At 41.6% G+C, this 19,044-nt stretch overlaps 1 protein-coding gene across 2 annotated transcripts in view; it reads right to left on the bottom strand.

The window, feature by feature from the left end:
• The window catches only part of grk4 (G protein-coupled receptor kinase 4), a 60,119-nt gene extending 45,650 nt beyond the window's left edge, over positions 1–14,469 (bottom strand). Inside the window, exon 1 of one of the 2 annotated variants that reach the window (XM_086210626.1) lies at positions 14,153–14,469. In XM_086210626.1, coding sequence (XP_086066752.1) covers positions 14,153–14,204 — 52 coding nt within the window. In that variant the 5' untranslated portion in view covers positions 14,205–14,469. The remainder of the gene's footprint in view (positions 1–14,152) is intronic. The other variant, XM_086210625.1, reaches the window with a different exon arrangement.
• Positions 14,470–19,044: the final 4,575 nt, after the last annotated feature.

The following is a 19,044-nucleotide window of genomic DNA, read 5'->3' as shown; positions in this document are numbered from 1 at the left end:
TTTTCAACATTTGGAAGGAGAAGCTGTAAGCTGGCTACTTCTTCTGCAGGAATTCCCAGGTTTTCAGATGTTACCCTGAACAGTGCCTATTGCCTTCACAGCCTGTTTTTATTTCTTGTTGCCATATGGGAGAACGGCTTTCTCCCATCTGATGCACACATGTCAAACAGTGACACTCACCACAAGGCCAGAAAGCTTGTCTGTGACAGTGACAGACTAACCATGGCAGCATGCAGCCATATTTACATCTTCACACAACATGTTCAGGGCTGTCAGGCTGCACATTTTTTTTCCTTGAACCTATACATAACACACAGCATGGCATTAAATATCAGGTGTCCTTCGAAAATTCATCTGAGTAAAAAAAAAATGACTCACAGAGGGTAAAAATAAAAGTGAGGCAAGTTCACTACTAAAAAAACAAACATGCTGTTGAATAATTCCATGACATTACTGCACAAGCAGCATGTTTTTTTTCACACCGAGAAAATATGGATAACACTGTTTACCCAGATATTTTAAGCCAAGGTAACTGTGTCCTAAATATTTGGTACCAGCCCTTGTCTTGTCAGGTTCACCCTGCACCCCCCAGCAGCCACATAGGTACACGTTTGGATAAGGCAGATCTCCCAAAAACACGACTTAAATGGTAGGAAATGAGACAGGGTCACTCATAGTTGAGGCCCATTGTAATATGAGCATGCACATGCACGCAGGCACAATGGAGCCACGCCATGATGCATGAATGGCACTTACTTTCCCATACAGTGTATGATTGGCTGGATCGCCTCTGATAAGGAAAACATTAGCTGCAAGTATCTGTGTTGCCTATTCGAAGTACAGGCCTGGTGTTTGAACAAGGTAATCCCTGTGTATATTCACACTGGCAGGGGGGGGGGGGGGGGAGACAGAGAGAGGGGGGGGGGAGAGAGAGAGAGAGAGACAGACAGAGAGACAGAGAGAGAGAGGAGAGGGAGAGAGAGAAACTTGAATGTCAGTCTCCCCTATAATCCTCGCCTCTGTCACGTCATCCCCACCCCAACCCGCTCAGCTTCTTGCTTCCCACCACCGTATAAACAGTTTTCTTCTCGTTTGTCCTTCGTTAATTCTTTACAGCCAGACTTTCCCTCCATATGGCCCTAAATGAAGGTGTCATGTGCAAGAATGTGAACATTTCACCATCAGGCACAACAGAAAACAAGTAGGCAGGTGGGATCAGGGGGTAACAGAAGGCCTCACATGAGTTAAGACATGCAGCTTTTCACAAGACATACAGGGAGTGCACACTAAAACATGCGCTCTGGCTGATTCCGGCAGGGTGCTGTGGTGTTTTGCAAGACCTTCCTTTCCTTCCCCATCTCTTGTACTGAAGCTACTCCATGAAATCGAGCATGGTTGAAAACTGACTCTTGTTTTTACAGTGTCTTACGGGAGAAAGGGGAGGGAGGGCGGCAAGGGAACACAGTAAGACAAAACTCAGAGTAGGACACACAGAGTTGGGAGTGTGTACGAGAACAAACTGAGAAGCTAATCTTCTATATGTTTACAGCTGAAGGACCCCCTGGTTCATTTCAGGGCCATGCAGTGGCACCAGCACATAGCCCTTGAGCATGGAACACATAGCCTCTATGACACCTTGAGAATTATCTTGATACACAACACCTTCACGACAACCAAAAAAAACAAGGGCAAAACACTGACGTCAAAATTGTAACTCTAGGAATGTTTTGATAAGGCTAATTGATAAAGTAAGGACTTTCCATCTGCAGTCAACCACAAGGAATAGAGTCAAGCTTAAAACAGACTACTGCGAATGTTTAATTTATTTAAAGTACTGAACTTGGTCATATATTTTCAAAACAGGTTTCACATTGAGTAAAATACAACTAAATCCCCCTTGAATGAGCATTTAATGTTTGAGAGAGGAATTGATTCATTGTAATGGTTATTTTTAAAAGTTTCTGGTGCAGCTGAACCACACTAGGTCCTACTTATTAAGTCTATCTAATATTTTGTTCAATCCATTTATATGAATTAAGTTGACAAAATATCAAGAACAACTCCCACTATAGGTCAGTACTGTCAACAACAGCACAAATTATAACCTCCGAAATTCCAGTTAAAATAATAAACACATCTCTCAAACAGGTTTAATAAAAACTGAACATTATAATCTTTATGAAAGTGGACTTATTGCAGGGCTGTTGTATTATAGAGGAAAAATACCCATTTCACGCTGGAACTATGTCCTTATGATGGCCTCAAAGTGCTTCAAAAAGTGCCTCTTCATGCTTAGTCAGCTTGCCAAGAAATCATGCTAATGAACATCCCAGTGCCAAACTAAACCTGGATGCCCATGCCATGCAACAAAATGTCACACACACAGATTCTACACACAGTCCATTTGTGGGTTCAAAGACTGTAAAATGAGTCCCACATCAAGGGACAGTCACAAAGCAACGTGTTTTATGAGGCTCAGCTGGAGGAAACACCCCAGAGTGATGACAAGTGTTAGTCTGGCGATGACCACAAAGCTAATAAAGCTACGCTGGCTAACGTCACAGGAAAACCCTCACAAGTGGTCTGAGGGGACCTGCTATCCCACAATTTGAATGATGGCATAGAGGAGGCAGCGAGAGGTGGGTCACACCAGCAGAAATACAAGGTACATTCACTTCTATGTTTAAAAACACTTTCAACATGTCAGCTAGGAAGGCGTTACATACGCAGGATTAATGTTTCTTTTGTTTATCAAAGGAATGAGAGGAGCGAACCAACAACATTCCTGCCTTTTCATAAAAATGAGGATCTTGACAACTGAAAAAGATGCTGTGAAATTTAATTCCAGGCACCAACAGAGATCTACAAGGGCTGGAATGTTCTTGGTGCTCAGTCACTGTTTACATTTGAGTGTGAAAATATGTGTGGGGAAATGTAATATGTGGTCAACATATGTTCATGTCTGTGGTGCCATTAAAACATGTTCTTCTGAGGGCATATTTACTCCTCCAACACTTGAATCTCATACCCAGGCCACTGATAGCCAGCTGATGTCACAAAATTATCTTCTCAAAACCAAAGATTTCCCCAAAAAGCAAACATTTTACTTTTCAGCAGTACATTTCTTATTCACAGATGCTTTTGTGGCTCAGAAAACAAACAATCCATCAGATTTGGCATCAGCACCTCAGATTTGTCATTGTACATCCCTTCAGAGGAGCTCAACTTGTTTCATGACAGTAAACCTCAATAGACCGTAAAGCTTTGCAGCCACTTAACATGTCGTGTTTTGACCTAGAGGTCCAGTTGGAAGAAGCTGTCATGCTCCAACTATGCCATCACCCCTGGTGTCAACACTTACTATATTTATAAGTCACAGCTGAATGCAACAAGTAAACAGCACCCAAGAGATTTGGGGTAATGTAGTTTAATTGCTTAGTGAATTTAAGAGGAAAGGCATGTAAGTGCAAATTAACTGAAACTGGTAAAAATTGATCTTTGCTGTGATTGTATTGTGTCTGTAAATTCGATTAACCAAGCTGTACCAGAGCCGTCCCCCCTGCGAAAAAATTCTCACTGTCCTCATTCTGCATGTCCAAGCAAAAAAAAAACAACAACAACAAAAACAAAAAAAGACATTTCAAATACTGTTACAGTTTATGACATAATCATACAATGATGCCATGACAATGCCCGAAGTGAAGTTAAGTTATATTTTATTGTGATTTTTCTGTTGCACAAATTATCTGCTCTAATATGTAGGATTGTACATTTAGGTTGCATAATCCTGAGGCAGGAATCAACTTGAACACTATTTGTGTTTTTAAAGTCATTTTTGACGTTAACATCCAATGACATGACAGAAGAGAAAAAAATGTCTCGTAAAGTTTCATGTAGCTTGGCCTGTCGTGATAATTACTACACGGTACAATTCATTTTTTAATGGGCTCTAAAATTTTGCACACGCAGATAAATGCCAACTGCGTTTACATTCATGTTTGTTTACAAAATGTCACCACTGCCTCAGTGCGGTGCACACTGAACGATTGAGAAATAAATGGATTGTTTCATAGCCACTCCACTTACTGCAATTGAGTATTTTGGTTTTAAGCCGAACAAGAGACACAAACTCATTAACGCGAACGAAGAAGTATGTGGATTTTGTTAAATAAATGACGTGTCAATGCCACCAACTTTGAAGCTCACCTAAAAGACAACCATCATCCACTCCAGTGTAGCCAGCTGGTAACTAAAGTAGGAGACAGGAGACAACCAACTCCCAAACTCAGTTGCCAGCTCTTCAGTAACAAAAGTAGCTATTAGCAGTTCTAGAATTCACTGGATGAAGTTGTTAAGTAATTTACATGATAAGTCATTTGCATGTAGTGGCTGTTGCATGGTGGAGAAAGGATTAACATCCTCGGAGAGAGAAAAAAGTGAGTGAAAAAATACCCTAAATATGTTTAGACCAACAAATAAACTAATTAAATTAACTAGCAGCTTGGGTCAATTTAAATGATTATATTAATTCTGTACAATTTATTTTATGTAGATCTTATGATATTGGAGAGTTCCACATTAGAATTGTAATGTGTGACTGACTGTTAATAAGAATGAAAAGTTTGCAGCTCTTTGAAAATGTGCATTTTCTTTATTAAGCTACTATGCAAACAATGTCATAAAATTATCTTAAAATAAAATTGTTCATCACAATACATTCTCAGACAATTTGATGTGATCAAACTGTTACCATGACAGACCAACCAGTAGCAAAGCAGCTTGCTTCCAAATGAGGTACACCCCCTAACATTTATCCCAATTAAAAATAAAATGAAATATCCATAACAAAATCTTGTTGTCAATTTAATATGTTTAGTACAAAGTTATAAAATAGGCCAAGTTGAGTTATTAAAGAGATCTTGGAAACAAATGGAAAGGAGGCGAGAGTATATTTTTCAGCTGAATACATAACATAATTTTTCCGCTACAGACTTCACACCACCATCTGTTCTGCTATGACAGGGTGCTCTGCCAACTCAGGTGCTGCAACCAACTAGTGTAAACAGTGGAGTCTGCAGCACCAACCATGATAACACTGTTTCTAAATCATCTCAAGTGCCTTTCACTGCATTATGTACTAGCAGCTGAGGTCCCTGTAAATATAAGCTAATAAGAGCACAAATAACGATCAGTAATAAGCCTATATCAACAGATTACACCCTTAGATATATCAGATTCCACAATCTATACATTAAAAAGTACTTAACTGCACGAGCATCACACATTACTTTCACCAGCACCAACAGAGGTCAATTGAAGATGCACAATTGTCGGTTCAAAAAGCGCAGCTATTCTAATTTCAATAAGATGTACAAGTAATATTTCCCTTTATTCCAAAAATTTAAAAGAAAGCTTGTTAAGTACATCTAATAAGGCCTAGAGCTCAAGAGTGAACCTCAGGGGGGCCTAAGAGTACCTGTCTGTACCGGACATTCCAAGAAGCCCAGAAGGTGGTAGGGATCATTTTATTGGTCACTGGATTTTAACAGGGTTGTTACACAACAAAGCAAAAAAGGCAGCCTGAGTTCAAGGGCAAGAGTTGAGACAAAAGTGGAGGAATTCTGTCCAAGCAACATCATATCAGATAACATGCATACAGTTAGAGCAGAAACAGAGCAAATCTAAGTGCTAGCAGAGGCTATTAGAATGCCAAAGCAGGGTGCTGCGTAAAAATAATGCAAAATCTAAACATCCATCCATCCATTTTTTTCCGCTTATTCTTGTTAGGGTCGCGGGGGCTGGAGCCTATGCCAGCAGCTTTCGTGCGAGAGGCCTGGAGACCCTGGATGGATCGCCAATCCCTCGCAGGGCCAACACATATAGACAGACAACCATTCACACTCATACCTACGGTCAATTTAGAGTATCCAATCAGCCTAGTCCCCAATTGCATGTCTTTGGACTGTGGGAGGAAGCCGGAGTACCCAGAGAGAACTCATGCAGGCACAGGGAGAACATGCAAACTCCACACAGAAAGATCCCGTGCCCAAGCCGAGACTTGAACCCGGAACCTTCTTGCTGTGAGGCGACAGTGCTAACCACTGCAGAACCGTGCCAACAAAATCTAAACATGAAATCAATAAATCATGCTCTCAAACTGCTAAAACTTACTGTTGAATAAAGAAAGGAGAGGAACTCCGTACTTTAGGCCATGTTGCATTTTACATGATATTACAATATACTTGTACTGTTCAGCTGAAGTTGTGCCAAAGTAGGAGCTGTGGTGCACACTGATGAAATTTTTGAAGACTTTGTCACAAGATTTGACCATTGTCCAGGTACCCTTGGCAACTTAAATTGTCAAAAGCAACTAGCAACAAATCTGGAGACTTTTTCTGTGTCTGTGAGAATGTTTGGGTTCACAACAATACATTTTAGTGACAATGTGATGTAACAGCATGGTACTCTGTTCTCCAGTTCATGTCTTTATCAAGCATCAGAGGCCGCCCCACCCCAGTCAGAAAGCACTGTGCCGATCAGTCTCACTGCATAGCAGCACACCAGTCTATGCTATTTGAAAATAAACCATTCTGTTCAATGGCAGAAAAAGTTATTTTTTATGTTTTTAAAAAACAAGATCTGACAACAAACAACACATAAAGATCCAAAATACCGTGGTATTTTTTCCCCAAAGACTATTATACCATCAGAAAGTTCAAACTTATTCTAATGTACTCAGCATCCATGGAAGACTTGAAAAAAGCAAATAAAGTCATGCATTCATGAGGGAAAAAAATTATCTTCCTTCAAGGAATCCTAATCACCAAGTGACCCATTTTAAATTTATCCATAGAACATACTACACCCCACACTTATTACATAAAATGAGAGCCCTGCCTTCTCCTGACTAAGCTATGTAACCAGAACACCGTAGGTACATTCCTCCATCAGGTCTGGGAATGCCCTTGGGTTGTAGACGTTTGGAAGAAAATCTGCAGATTTCTATCTACCATCATATCCAAAGCAATTCTGTACTCTCCATTAGTTCTTATTGTCAATGACACCTCCAATTTTCAGCTCTCTTTCAAGGAGAGGCATTTTTTGCTGGCAGGCATTACAGCTGTGATAAGCCTCATAGCTTGTAGATGGAAGCCTCTCCACCTGCTATTGGTTCAGAGGGGGTTGCTAGACTTCATAGATATTACTCACGTGGAACGCAGGGCTGCTATAATGCACCAAGCTAGACCTAATAATACCAGTTGCTTGAACAAACTTATTGACATAATCAAAACTTTATAATAAGGTCTGCTGACACATCCGGGGTCCTTAGAGGATTGGGGGGGGGGGTTTGGATAGATTAGCATGGGGGCAGTGGGTGGTGTTGGGAATGGAGGGGTGGGGGGAGGTGGAAGGCCACGTGGAGAGGGGGTGGTGGGTGTGGAAGGTTTATGGATCGGGGTGTTGTTGTCGGGGGCAGCAGGCTTGGTTAGTACAGGGGGAGGGACCGGGGGTAAGGCGAGGGGAAGGAGGGGGTACATTATCTTTTACTTTCATTATATGCTGACCCAAGAGGATTTTCTGTCCAGGGTGAGAATGTACTTTGCTGCATTTATAATTTTGTTTCTCTGTATTATAATCATTATCACCCTGTAAACTACTGCTCTCCTCAGCTCCTCTACTGTCAATATCAAAAAACTGAGAATAAAAAAATTGATCACAAAAAAAATTAGGAAAACATTTCGCGAAATCAGGTGAGACATAGGGTAATTTTCTCTAAGACTTCTACACAGACTTCCACATTCCCGCACTCGTTTCATATTTCAGCTTCTTTTATAGAGTTTTTGTTTCAAAGCTGTGTGTGGTCACACGTCATACAGCAGATTTGAAAACAAAACAAACATACCGGAAATTAAAAAAAAAAATTTTTGAAAACAGACAAAAGCAACTGTGTTGAATAGGCATGACTTGTTCAATTCAGCTGCACATTCATGATTGCACTTCTGTATACAATCAGGCAAAACTGTATTTGCTTTACAGAAAATAACAATTGGTTGAACCTTTACTTCCACACACACTGATCTGCAGCTATGCCGAAAGTGTTCCTATCCACATTCTTGCTAACATGTCCAACACATTATATTATGTTCTAATGGGAAATCCTACATTAATTTCCTCAGGGAGAACCTCCTATTGTAAAAATCGCCTGATGTAGCTGTAGTAACTAATAATGTTGTAAATGTTGTGGTTTTCTTTCTACGTGATGTGCAAAACTTGTGTGTGCAAAACATACAGGGTTGGGACCAGTGTCATCTCAAAACACCAAACCACTTCCCTAGGCGAGTCTTTCAACTATGACTGAGTGGCCACACCCTGTCATGACACCTCTCATTTAGGCCACCCAGTTTCACATGTCTCAACGTTTTTAAACAGACACAGTAGTCATGGGACAAGATCACTGTTTCATAAAACAGAAACAAGAGGCTACTGAATAGCTGTGGGGACCTGCTGGCTGACAGAACACACAAAGGCGCCTTCCTCCATGTACCAATAATAATAATAATAACAATTAGGGATGCACAATATTGGACTTTTGGCTGATATCCAATATGCTGATATTTTACAACTCATTTTGCCGATAACCAATACTGATATTTCTCCACCCCCCCCCCCCACACACCTAATTGCAGAGATCATCTAGTTTTTGTAGTGAAATTAACATACTGAATTATTCTGCAAACTCTTCATCATGTTGGACGCACATAAGACAAAACTGAAAATGATGTAACATCAGTCATCATTCCATGAGCCTTCAAAAGCAATTGCGATTGCAGCAGCAGTGTGAGATCCTTCACACTCTTGTGCATGAAGGACAGCCTTTTTAGGTTCAACGTTTTTGTCTATCCACTCTGCCGTAAGGCTCAGCATGCTAACAGGGCTAATACTTGATATCCAAATGTCTGATGTTAAACTCACTCACGAGACATCGGCAGTGACCTTCTCGACATTGCTAAACATGACTGCTTGCAACTCCAGCAAGGCTACATAAGAAAATACCTCCGACTGGGGGCTGTGTAGCAAGGCTCAATGTGATCCAAAAATCTGCAGAATCCATCGTCTTCAACAAATGAAAATGGCTGGTTGTCCAGAGCAATACACTCCACAGTTCCTCAGTGATGCCTTCTGCCCTTGGGTGGTTGCAGCTGTATTTCCTGGCTTCACCCAAGGATTGGAGAAGAGACTGCTGGTGAGTTTTTTTTTTTGTCACTACCAGTGATCTGTTGTTTCTCATTTTCCTTCTTTACTGCAATAAACTTGTCGTGATTGTTGGGATGATGGTTTCTTGAGATGGATAATTAAGTCTGTAGTGTTGAAAGACTCACTATTGGCTCCTCCTCACATCACCGACACAGAGCAATCATTGCAAATAGCAGTTTTGACATCTGTTTCCAACACTTTAAAAGAACTTCCACAACGCTGACATTTTGGCTCCTCTCTCTCCTCTGCTGCAGGAAGACCCACGTGACTGCACTTCGAGCAACATTCTCATGCCAGGAACATGACATCGAATGTGGGGGGTTGATCAAGAAAGTAAAGTCTGTTATTCATTGGTTAACTATATCGGCGGATATCGGTGGAATGGCCGATGTCCGATACTTAATTTTAAAGCCAATATCAGCAGATACCGATAACATACTGATAATATTGTGCATCCCTCATAATAACACAAGTAAATTATTCAAATTTTCGATATTAGTGTGTTTAAGATGTGGAATGAACCCAGTGATTGTACAATACAAATCGAAAATAATATTTTCCTGCAAATCCCCTTCACCTGTGAACAGACATCATCCTCAAATCTGAAAGCAAGGTTATCTTAACACCCTTCCACTTCTTCTTGTACTAAGAAGAGTTTTGAAACAGGAGAACTTCATCCACCTTACTTGTATGTTATAGTAGTTTTCACAAAGCTACTCGATTTCTGCAGCCTCACATATAAGCTGAAAAAAGTAAGCAACATTTACAGTTTCACTGTGGTTGAGTGAATATATAAATAAAAATGCAAGTTAAGACTACAGCCTAATATTGCTCCAACAAATGCTGAAGACCAAACACAAGGCCGTCTTTATGCCCAAAGCCGGATGTTAATTTAAATAATTTATTTCACAGGTATTTGTGTGTGGTTTTCATAAACACAAATTGCTTGTGTCCCCCTGCTCTGTGTCATCGTGCCAACTGTTGAGTTTTTCCTGATTGGATAGATTTTTGATAAACTAGTATTCTGACAATTCAACTTGAACTACAATTGCTCTTTCCTGAAAATGGCGGTAGGCCTGTTTAGATTGATGATGAAGCCCTACTTCATGGCAACTTAATTGTTTCTGAAATGTATTGTCTCCACATCGCCATCTGATCATTTTCCATAAGTTTCAAACAAAACAAGCTAATATAAGATCCAAAATATACCAGTATACACAATAATAGCAGCGCCTATCGACAGATCATGAAAAATTTTACTTTTTCAAATCAACATAGATTACATTTGTTTGTCAGCATGCACAGCACTTGTTTTCATCTAAATATAAGATGAACATCTGTAAATACCCGCTATTTGTCAGATCAACTGTAAAATATAGGTTAAAAAAAAGAATCTAATATTAGGCATCCTGATGATATCCTACTAAACTGGTCTGAGTGAGGAATGAAATGATGTCTTGATGCATTTCTCAGGGAGTTATTTGTTGCTTTATCTCATGTTAGAATATTCTAATTGTTAAATAATTAACAGCATTTATGATATCTTCTGAGGCTTTTTATCAAACTTGGAAGTTTGCCAAAATTGACTGGATGTGTTGTAGCTTTACCATGAAAGTTTCCCACCACCTGCCACTGGTGAGCATTTGCACTAATATCTGTTTCGAGAGCCCGTCCACAGCATCTCATAGAACTACAGAATTGACTTCATGTCTTGCACATTAGGACACATTAGCAGGGCACACTCTATCTGATTGGGGACGGACACAGCTCCTGCAGCAGAGAGACTTCCTCCGCATATACCTCTGGTGGATACATATTTCTGTATGGATTTTGAGCATGTGAAGGTGGAATTTGCTTTTGCAACAGGACAGCAGTCAAGCTGACAAGCTGACATGTCTGTGACCTTCTCTCTTTGACAGCTCTACCACCCTCTCTGGACACTAACACTCCAGCTACACCTCCACCAATTGCCCTATGCTAAAGAATGTACCGGTAATCAAATATCTTGAATCTGCACCTAGAGCAGAAACTGCCCAAAATCTTAAAGGGGTTCCTCCTTGGCCCATGCTCCACCATGCTTGACATATCATGCTTACAGACTAACAAATACACAAATGCCAATTCAAAAACAGACTCCTCATGGAATTAACTGTTCTGTGGTGAACCTCAAAGTGATAAATTGAGAGCCATTAGCTGTTTAAATCAGTGTGCTAATTAAAACTGAATGGTATAGCAGAGAGAAATATACAACCCACACTGTATTTTTTAGTTTGAGTAGAACAACCTCCACTACCCCATCGCCCTTAAGCACAAACTGTCTTTAGTGCTGAATATAGCTATTTTATTGTCAATTGACTGCTTAAAGCTAACTTCACCTAAAAAGAACATTCTGCCTTTCAAGTACTCACAAACAAGTGTCTTTCGCTCACAAAGACAGTTTTTCCCTCTTGCATTACATCTTTGTGACCCCCAAGTGCAGAAAAAGACTGACAGCTGGCAACAGCAAAACTGTCCAAAAATATCAGTTTGTGAATGGTCAAGTGCATCGTCCAGTATAATCCATGTCCCCTTTTTCCAGCCGTATGCTCAGTGATCCACAAACACTTTGGTTTGAAACACAATATGACACATCTGGTTTGGTGCTAACTGGAACTGGAATACCAGTGAAGCCACAGGGAGATTTTTTGGGGGGGGGGGGGGGGGTGCTGGTTGCTGCGAAGTTCTCGCATCCCCTCCAATCAATTCAAATCTGTCATCAGCTATAATTCCCGCCACCTATGTTTCAGTGTTTGCACGTACGTGATTGTATTGTGCCCTTCTCTGTCTGTTTTGTGATCAAGGTCACAGGTCAAAGCGCATTTTCTACATTGGGCGAGAGGCGGGGTTCATCCTGGATGGGTTGCCAGTCCATCACAGAGCCATCAGGAGCAATTAGGCATTCAGTATCTTGCTCAGTGATAGTTTGACAGGGTCACCAGGGGGGATGTGAGGATCGAACCAGAGAACCTTCAGTTGCTACATGGCCCCTCTACCTCTGAGCCACGCCGCCCTTGACTGGATTCAACATGCAATTTGTGTGGGGACTTCCTGTCCAGCTCGGTCTGCTCAGCACCTCCCGCCAATGCTGCATATTCCTTGTGGAGCGAAGCGTTGGGCTGCTTCCAAAACCAAAACCTTGTCAAGCATTGTCCAGTCAGACTATTGTTTGTTGCTGAGATAACACCCCAATCCCATTATTATTTATAATAATATGTCAGATTTTATTTTGCAATGATATATGTTCATTCTCAACCACTGGAGTGGGTAGCCCCCCTCCATTTCGTGAGGAGGTGAAGCACTTGGAGTGGGGATGCTGTGGCCCCCTCAGCACCCCTACTTCCCTATGAACACCAGACAAATTTTTTAGAACAATTTTGCTTTTGTTTGTTGTAAGTGACCATAAGGGGTCATGAGCTTTAAGCTAAATATGCATGAAAGGCTTTTTTCTGCATGCTAGACTTACAAAGCAGTGACACAACAGTGAAAAACATCTACATACACTCCAAATTTCTGACTACCTGAAAGGCAAAACATGGTGATGTATCACAGTGGCTAACCAACCAATGTCCACATCATACTCTGACTTGACAGGGTTTTTTTTTATACTACCAATGTGATATATAAATTTTCAAAAAGTAATAGTCCTATTGATCAAGTACAACATGTTTCAATGAAAATCTAAAAACTGTCATTAGATAGTCAACATGTCTCTCTTTATTTATAACCCACCATGTAGCACCGATGGTCTTTCAGGGTTTCCTGTAATAAAGGACTGGAGAGGCACTGACAGATATAGAGCCTGTAGGGTAATAAGTAACACTCATGACAATGCAAAGCACCATTTAAGGGCAGGTGAAGGGAAGCCTGGTGTCTCGTCGGGAGAATGCTGCTAGGAAATGGACTCGCTGCTCCTGCAAATGATCCATTTCACAGCAGCAGCAATGGCTTTTGGTCTTCAACTGAAACGCAGTGTGAATATAAAACAAAGCACGAGCAGGGGAAGGTCTCTGCATGCATGCGCACACTCGAGCGCGACCCCCAGAGCCATGCAGGCTGCGCACCGTCCAATAACATTGATCAACTTGCACAATACCCTCCTGTCTGCCGAGGGGAACAAACCAGTGGAAATAAGCACTAACGCACTTCTTCCCTCCTCTGGCTGCTGATACAATGCTGCACACCCACCCTGCGCTCACTAAGGCAGCCCCTCGGCTCTGCCATCTCCTGGAAACAGATGCATCCTCGCCTCCAGTTGAGCTGCTGCACACCCCTGGCCCACTCGGCCCTCCACCATGACAGCATCACGTTCATCTCCGGAGCTCCCTACCGGCATTGCAGTGGCATATTTTGCGTCAAATCATAACACCATTCCCTTTTAATTGGGCTTTTAAAAGACAAAACCACCATGACCAGAGGCTGGATCGCTGCGTAGCTACACACTCAGCAACAAGACGCACATCAATACCAATCAATATCACGTCTATTTTAAATATTCAGAAAATATTGGTGCTAGTGCGAAAAAAAAATGTTCGGCAGCTACTAATGCGACGCTGCCGTGTACGCGCCGAGCTGCAAACACTCCCTGCGTTGTTCACCCCCAGCCAGCCAGCCAGCAGGGCCTTAACCTGCCCGGTTAATGTGTGTGTGTCACTGGTGTCCAAACAGCTGGTTCCAGCGGAAAATGTTGGATGTTTGCCCGGAGACAAAGCTCGGGGCAGGGATGGAAGACAAAAGCCTCGTTCCCCTGCCTAACAGGAGAGCCGGGAGCTCGGGCGAGTTCGTGGCCGTGTCGCGGAGGTGGCAGGAAAAAAAAAACACATTTCATTTAATGAGTTCACAACATTCAGGCGGTTCTTACCTTCTCTCGCCTTCAGGAGAACCGTGTTGGCCACGATATTTTCAATCTCCATTGTCAGAATGTGATTCCCGAGCAGTCGCGATACATTTCACTCAGCGGAAAAAGACGATTTTTTTTTCTTGATCAAACGCGCCGACGGCGGTGGGGTTGCTGCACGCGCGCTGGGAGACCGTGGTACTGGCGCATAGTAGGTCTTTAATGATGGTGGCCACTTCTCTCCATTGCAAGATGTTTTATCAAAGCCTACCTACGGAGAGGATGATTACGACGGGGCTTGTTAGCATTCACAGCCTGCCTCCCTCCCTCCCTTCCTTCCCTCCCTCTCTCTCTGCCTGCCTTCCTTCCTGCTTCAGCTCCCTCCTCCTCTGTACAACTAAGCAGCAAGAGTAGGAGGGATCAATTTACAACCACTGCAGCCACACACACACACACAAACACACACACACACAAGTGCATTGACACTGTTTGTCCATGCACTCTCCCGGAATCATGGCATTTATTGTGTGACAGCTTGTCAATTTAACCTTGATTTGTATTGTTACGTCCAGGTTTCCATTGATTTTTTGGAGTTACCGTTACCTCTGCATGGGCTTCACCTAGAAGGATTCAAATGAAATGAATGACGATCCATACGACTATGATGAGGCCACATAAAAACGATATTATCACAATCCATCTGTTTCTGCCATAAATGACATATTGTATTCCTTTTCGTCTATGAGGAGCCTACATCTCAGTATCAGTGTGACTGAAGAAGAAAAAGTACCATTTAAAAGGCAAAATACCAAAATTACATAATAATTTTCTTCAGTTCATTTTGATTGAATTTGACAACTGCAGTCAAATATTTTACAGCAAAGTGCACAATATTAGCTTAGGGCCTCTTTAAATTGTATTCATATGTACTAAACCAGAGGCTCTCACTCTGAGGGTGAGGATGCCCACAGTGACATCATTAATCGAGTCATATTGAGTGTGTGACAGTCAAAGTGACAATAAAACTAAATTATGGGGCTACACTGTTGAATTTTTACATTAAAAGGGCCTCTTCTCAGTGATATTAAAAGGTATTTCTGTTCTTCTTCTTTTAGACCTACAAGTATACACATTGATCGTGATAATACAGGCATTCGAATAAATATGAGATGCTTAAGCCAGAATGGAATTTAGTATTCTGTGTCTGGAGAAAAAAGTGCAAAGAGAAATTTAAACAAACGGGGGAACAGGTTTAAATAAAAAAAATATTCATAATTAGTGTTATACTTATTGCAAGAAGACATAATACGGTTCTGATACTTTGTTCCACCCTGAAACCCAATGGAGTTTACACATGTTTATAATGGTTTCCTCAGGTGCAGTCTCCTCAGTCAAACACACAGCCCCCCCCCCCCCCCGAAACATGAAGAAAAGGGAATGGTTTCATTTATGCAGTCAGCCTCTTTTTGTACAAATCTTGAAACATTACAGCTCCAGTACTTCCTGTTGTCCAGCTGTTTCTAGCACTGCCTGGCTAATGTAGCCTCCAGCCCTACAGAGGCCTAATACAGACATGTCATTGTGTGGACAATGGTGTGATGGACGTGTGTGAGGCTTTTAAGTGATTACATTATTTTAAGTCTGGGTCACGGAGGCTGCCATGAAGAAAAGAGAAAACCACTTGTTTTCTTCTTCCACCATCTCTCTGGGCTTTCTAATCAAGTGCAAATCAACAGAAACCACAATGCTTTGAGCACAGTTCTGTGCCTGTAAAAACAGAGGTGAAGCAGGAGAACTCTTATGATGGTACTGAAGTGTAACACTTGTCTCTACTACAGTTAAATGATCCACATGAACACTGTCACTCACCAATAAACCCATTTTGCATGTGTGTGTGTGTGTGTGTGTGTGTGTGTGTGTGTGTGTGTTTGTGTTTGTTGTCACGCCATCAAAGAACATTATCATTATATTATTTATGAGAGAAATATGGCACTGCTTTGGATTGTCCACCGAGATAATTACATCATTATTTATTGTTAAAAACAATGTTCATTGAAAAATCTTGTCATTTTAAAAGTCACACACATGTACAGATTATGTGTCCTGTGTCACTGAAAAGTCAGTTCTCACTGTGACTGCGGACGGCGCACTGGATCCCTTCAGCAGATGAAAATGTAATATAAAGGCTTGTGTATTGGAACATCCATCCTTAGGGAACATCCATCCATCCATCCTGTTAAGGTCACAGGGGGGCTGGAGCCTATCCGAGCAGCTTTTGGGCATGAGGTGGTGTACACCCTGGACGGGTCGCAAGTCCGTCACAACACTTATAGACGGACAACCATTCACACCCACAGCCACGCCTACGGTCAATTTAGAGTATCAATTAGCCTCGGCCCCTCTCGCATGTCTTCAGCCTGTGTGGGTGAGAGAACTCACACAGGCACAGGAAGAACATGCAAACTCCACACAGAAAGATCCCGTGCCCGAGCCGGAACTTGAACCCAGAATCTCTCGCTGTGAGGCAACAGTGCTGACCACTGCACCACCATGCTGCCCAAGTTAGGGAACAATAAACTACAAAGAAGTTTGAGTTAAAACCTTTAAAATCTTTGATGTACGTGAATGGGTTTGAATTTCATGAATGTGACAACAAAGTGTAGTGAGTTGGGATCAAATATATGACGCGTCAAATGGTTCACCAAAGGTTATTCTTTGTTTTTAAGGTAAGCGTATATGCACAAGATGGTATAGATGCTATAACCCAAAATAATCCTGACATCCATAAAAAAAGCTGTCGGTTTCTGTATGAGCTGGATTCTGATGTTCTCAAATGTTCTCAACATTATTAGTTGTAAGTAACACACAGTAAGTGTGTTGTGTCTTTAATAACAACGGTCAGACTTGACTGACAGGCTCATGGATGGTAAATATAGATTAAATACTTCCATCTAGTGGTGATAATGCAAAAATACAAAAACGTGAAAATGGAGTCAGACCGTGTAAAATTAGGGAAGAGCATGAGACGTTGTATGGGTGATGAATATACTGTTTGTCCATGTCCATGTCCATGTATGTGTGTTCATGTTCAGTTCTCAGGTCAGTCAAGTACAGTGGTGCAATAATTAAACTGAATCAACAAACAGAGTTTGTGTTGTTCTGAGCAAGTTACTATTACCGGATGCCAATTTGAATACTTTACTTCAATGTAGTGCCAAGGGTGAAAACATATAACATAGGAAAAGATGTTATAGGATGAATCCAAACAATCACAATGGTGACCCTGCAAAAATGATGAGTAAGAAGAGCAGATGAATAATGACCGAGAGGAAGGGGGCTCTTTTAACACTTCATCCCTCTATCTGATGAGTAATGAGTATTTTATATGTTCTGTCTACAGAAAATGCTAAGTGATTATGAGCAGAAAGAAATCACAAATGCAAAGCTCAAAATGTCTGAAAAACCCTGAATTACATAAATGTAGAAATTACAGAAACTTGAAAATTTGAAAATAGAAATTGAAATAAACTACTATTTTCTTAGAAGGAAAACAAGTTCTTTAATATTTTGCAAGGTATAGGGACTTTTCTGTTATTTCTCACATTTCCCTCCATTTTATTTTGTTGTCTAATTCCTCATCTATTTTTAGATCAGATTCCGCATCTTATCAAGGTTCCCTCCTGTGTGAGTGATTACCCGCCATGCTCCAATATGTTTCACCTGTGTTGTTTGCTCAACCTGTGTCTCTTTCCCGTGTATTTTCCCCGATCGTGTATTTCCAGCACAAAATAAAATTCCCAGGTCACTGATGACCCTCCTGCTTTTAAGAATGTCCACCCAGATAACTGCTGTTCTGATATCAAAATTTCAACCTGGCAGCTTTGCCCCTGTTTGGAGGCAGTAATGCAGGCATGAAACCTACGAGCTTCATTAAATCCAAAGAAGCTCCTGTTCCTGTCACTGTTATGCAGACGATATGCAGCTGTATTTATCTGTGCATCCACATGAAACAAATCAGCTGACTAAACTGGAGGCCTGTCTGAAGGGCATAAATATTTTAAAATCCATGTTTTTATGTCCTTTAGTCCTTTTATGAAACTCTGATAAAACACCTTAGAAACACCCTATCTAATGAGATAGGTTCCCTGAATGGCATCGCCCTGGCCCCCAGCACGACCGTAAGGAACCTAGGAGTTCTCTTCGATCTGGATCTGTCCTTTCACCCCCACATTAAACAAAACTCCAGGATTGCCTTCTTTAATTATTGCTAAGATCAGACACATCCTGTCTCAAAAGGATGCAGAAAAAAGTCCATGCTTTTGTCACTTCCAGGCTGGATTACTGCAGTTCCCTCCTATCAGGCTGCACCAATTAGTCCCTAAAGACTCTCCAGCCGGTCCAAAATGTTGCTGCCCAAATGTTGACGAGAACTAGTAGAAGAGACCATGTCTCTCCTGTACTGGCTTCTCTGCATCGGCTCCCTGTCAAATTTAGAATAGAATTTAAAATTCTGCTTCTAACATACAAAGTCCTCAACCATCAGGCTCCTTCATATTTGACAGAGCTCATAGTCCCCTATTATCCAGCCAGAACCCTTCACTCCCAGGATGCAGGGTTACTGGTGGTTCCTAAGGTTTCAAAAAGTAGAATGGGAGCCAGAGCCTTCAGCTATCAGGCTCTGCTCCTGTGGAACCGTCTCCCAGTTTCAGTCTGGGATGCAGACACCCTCTCTAAGTTTAAGAGCAGATTAAGACCTTCCTTTTTGATAAAGTTTTTGATAAGTGAGGTCTGGCTTAGGCTGGCACTTAGATATCCTGCTATAGGCTTAGACTGCCTGGGACTTCCCATGGTGCACTGGGCCTCTCTCTCCTGCTCTCTCCTGCTCTCTCCTCCTCTCTGTCCTCCTGTATGTGCCA

Source organism: Aulostomus chinensis, chromosome 8, assembly GCF_037954235.1.
Source record: "Aulostomus chinensis isolate RoL2024-O1b breed Wild chromosome 8, RoL_Achi_v1.0, whole genome shotgun sequence".
NCBI lineage: Eukaryota > Metazoa > Chordata > Actinopteri > Syngnathiformes > Aulostomidae > Aulostomus > Aulostomus chinensis.
Note: the sequence above shows the minus strand (reverse complement) of the source record. Positions and strands in the feature narration are given on the sequence as shown.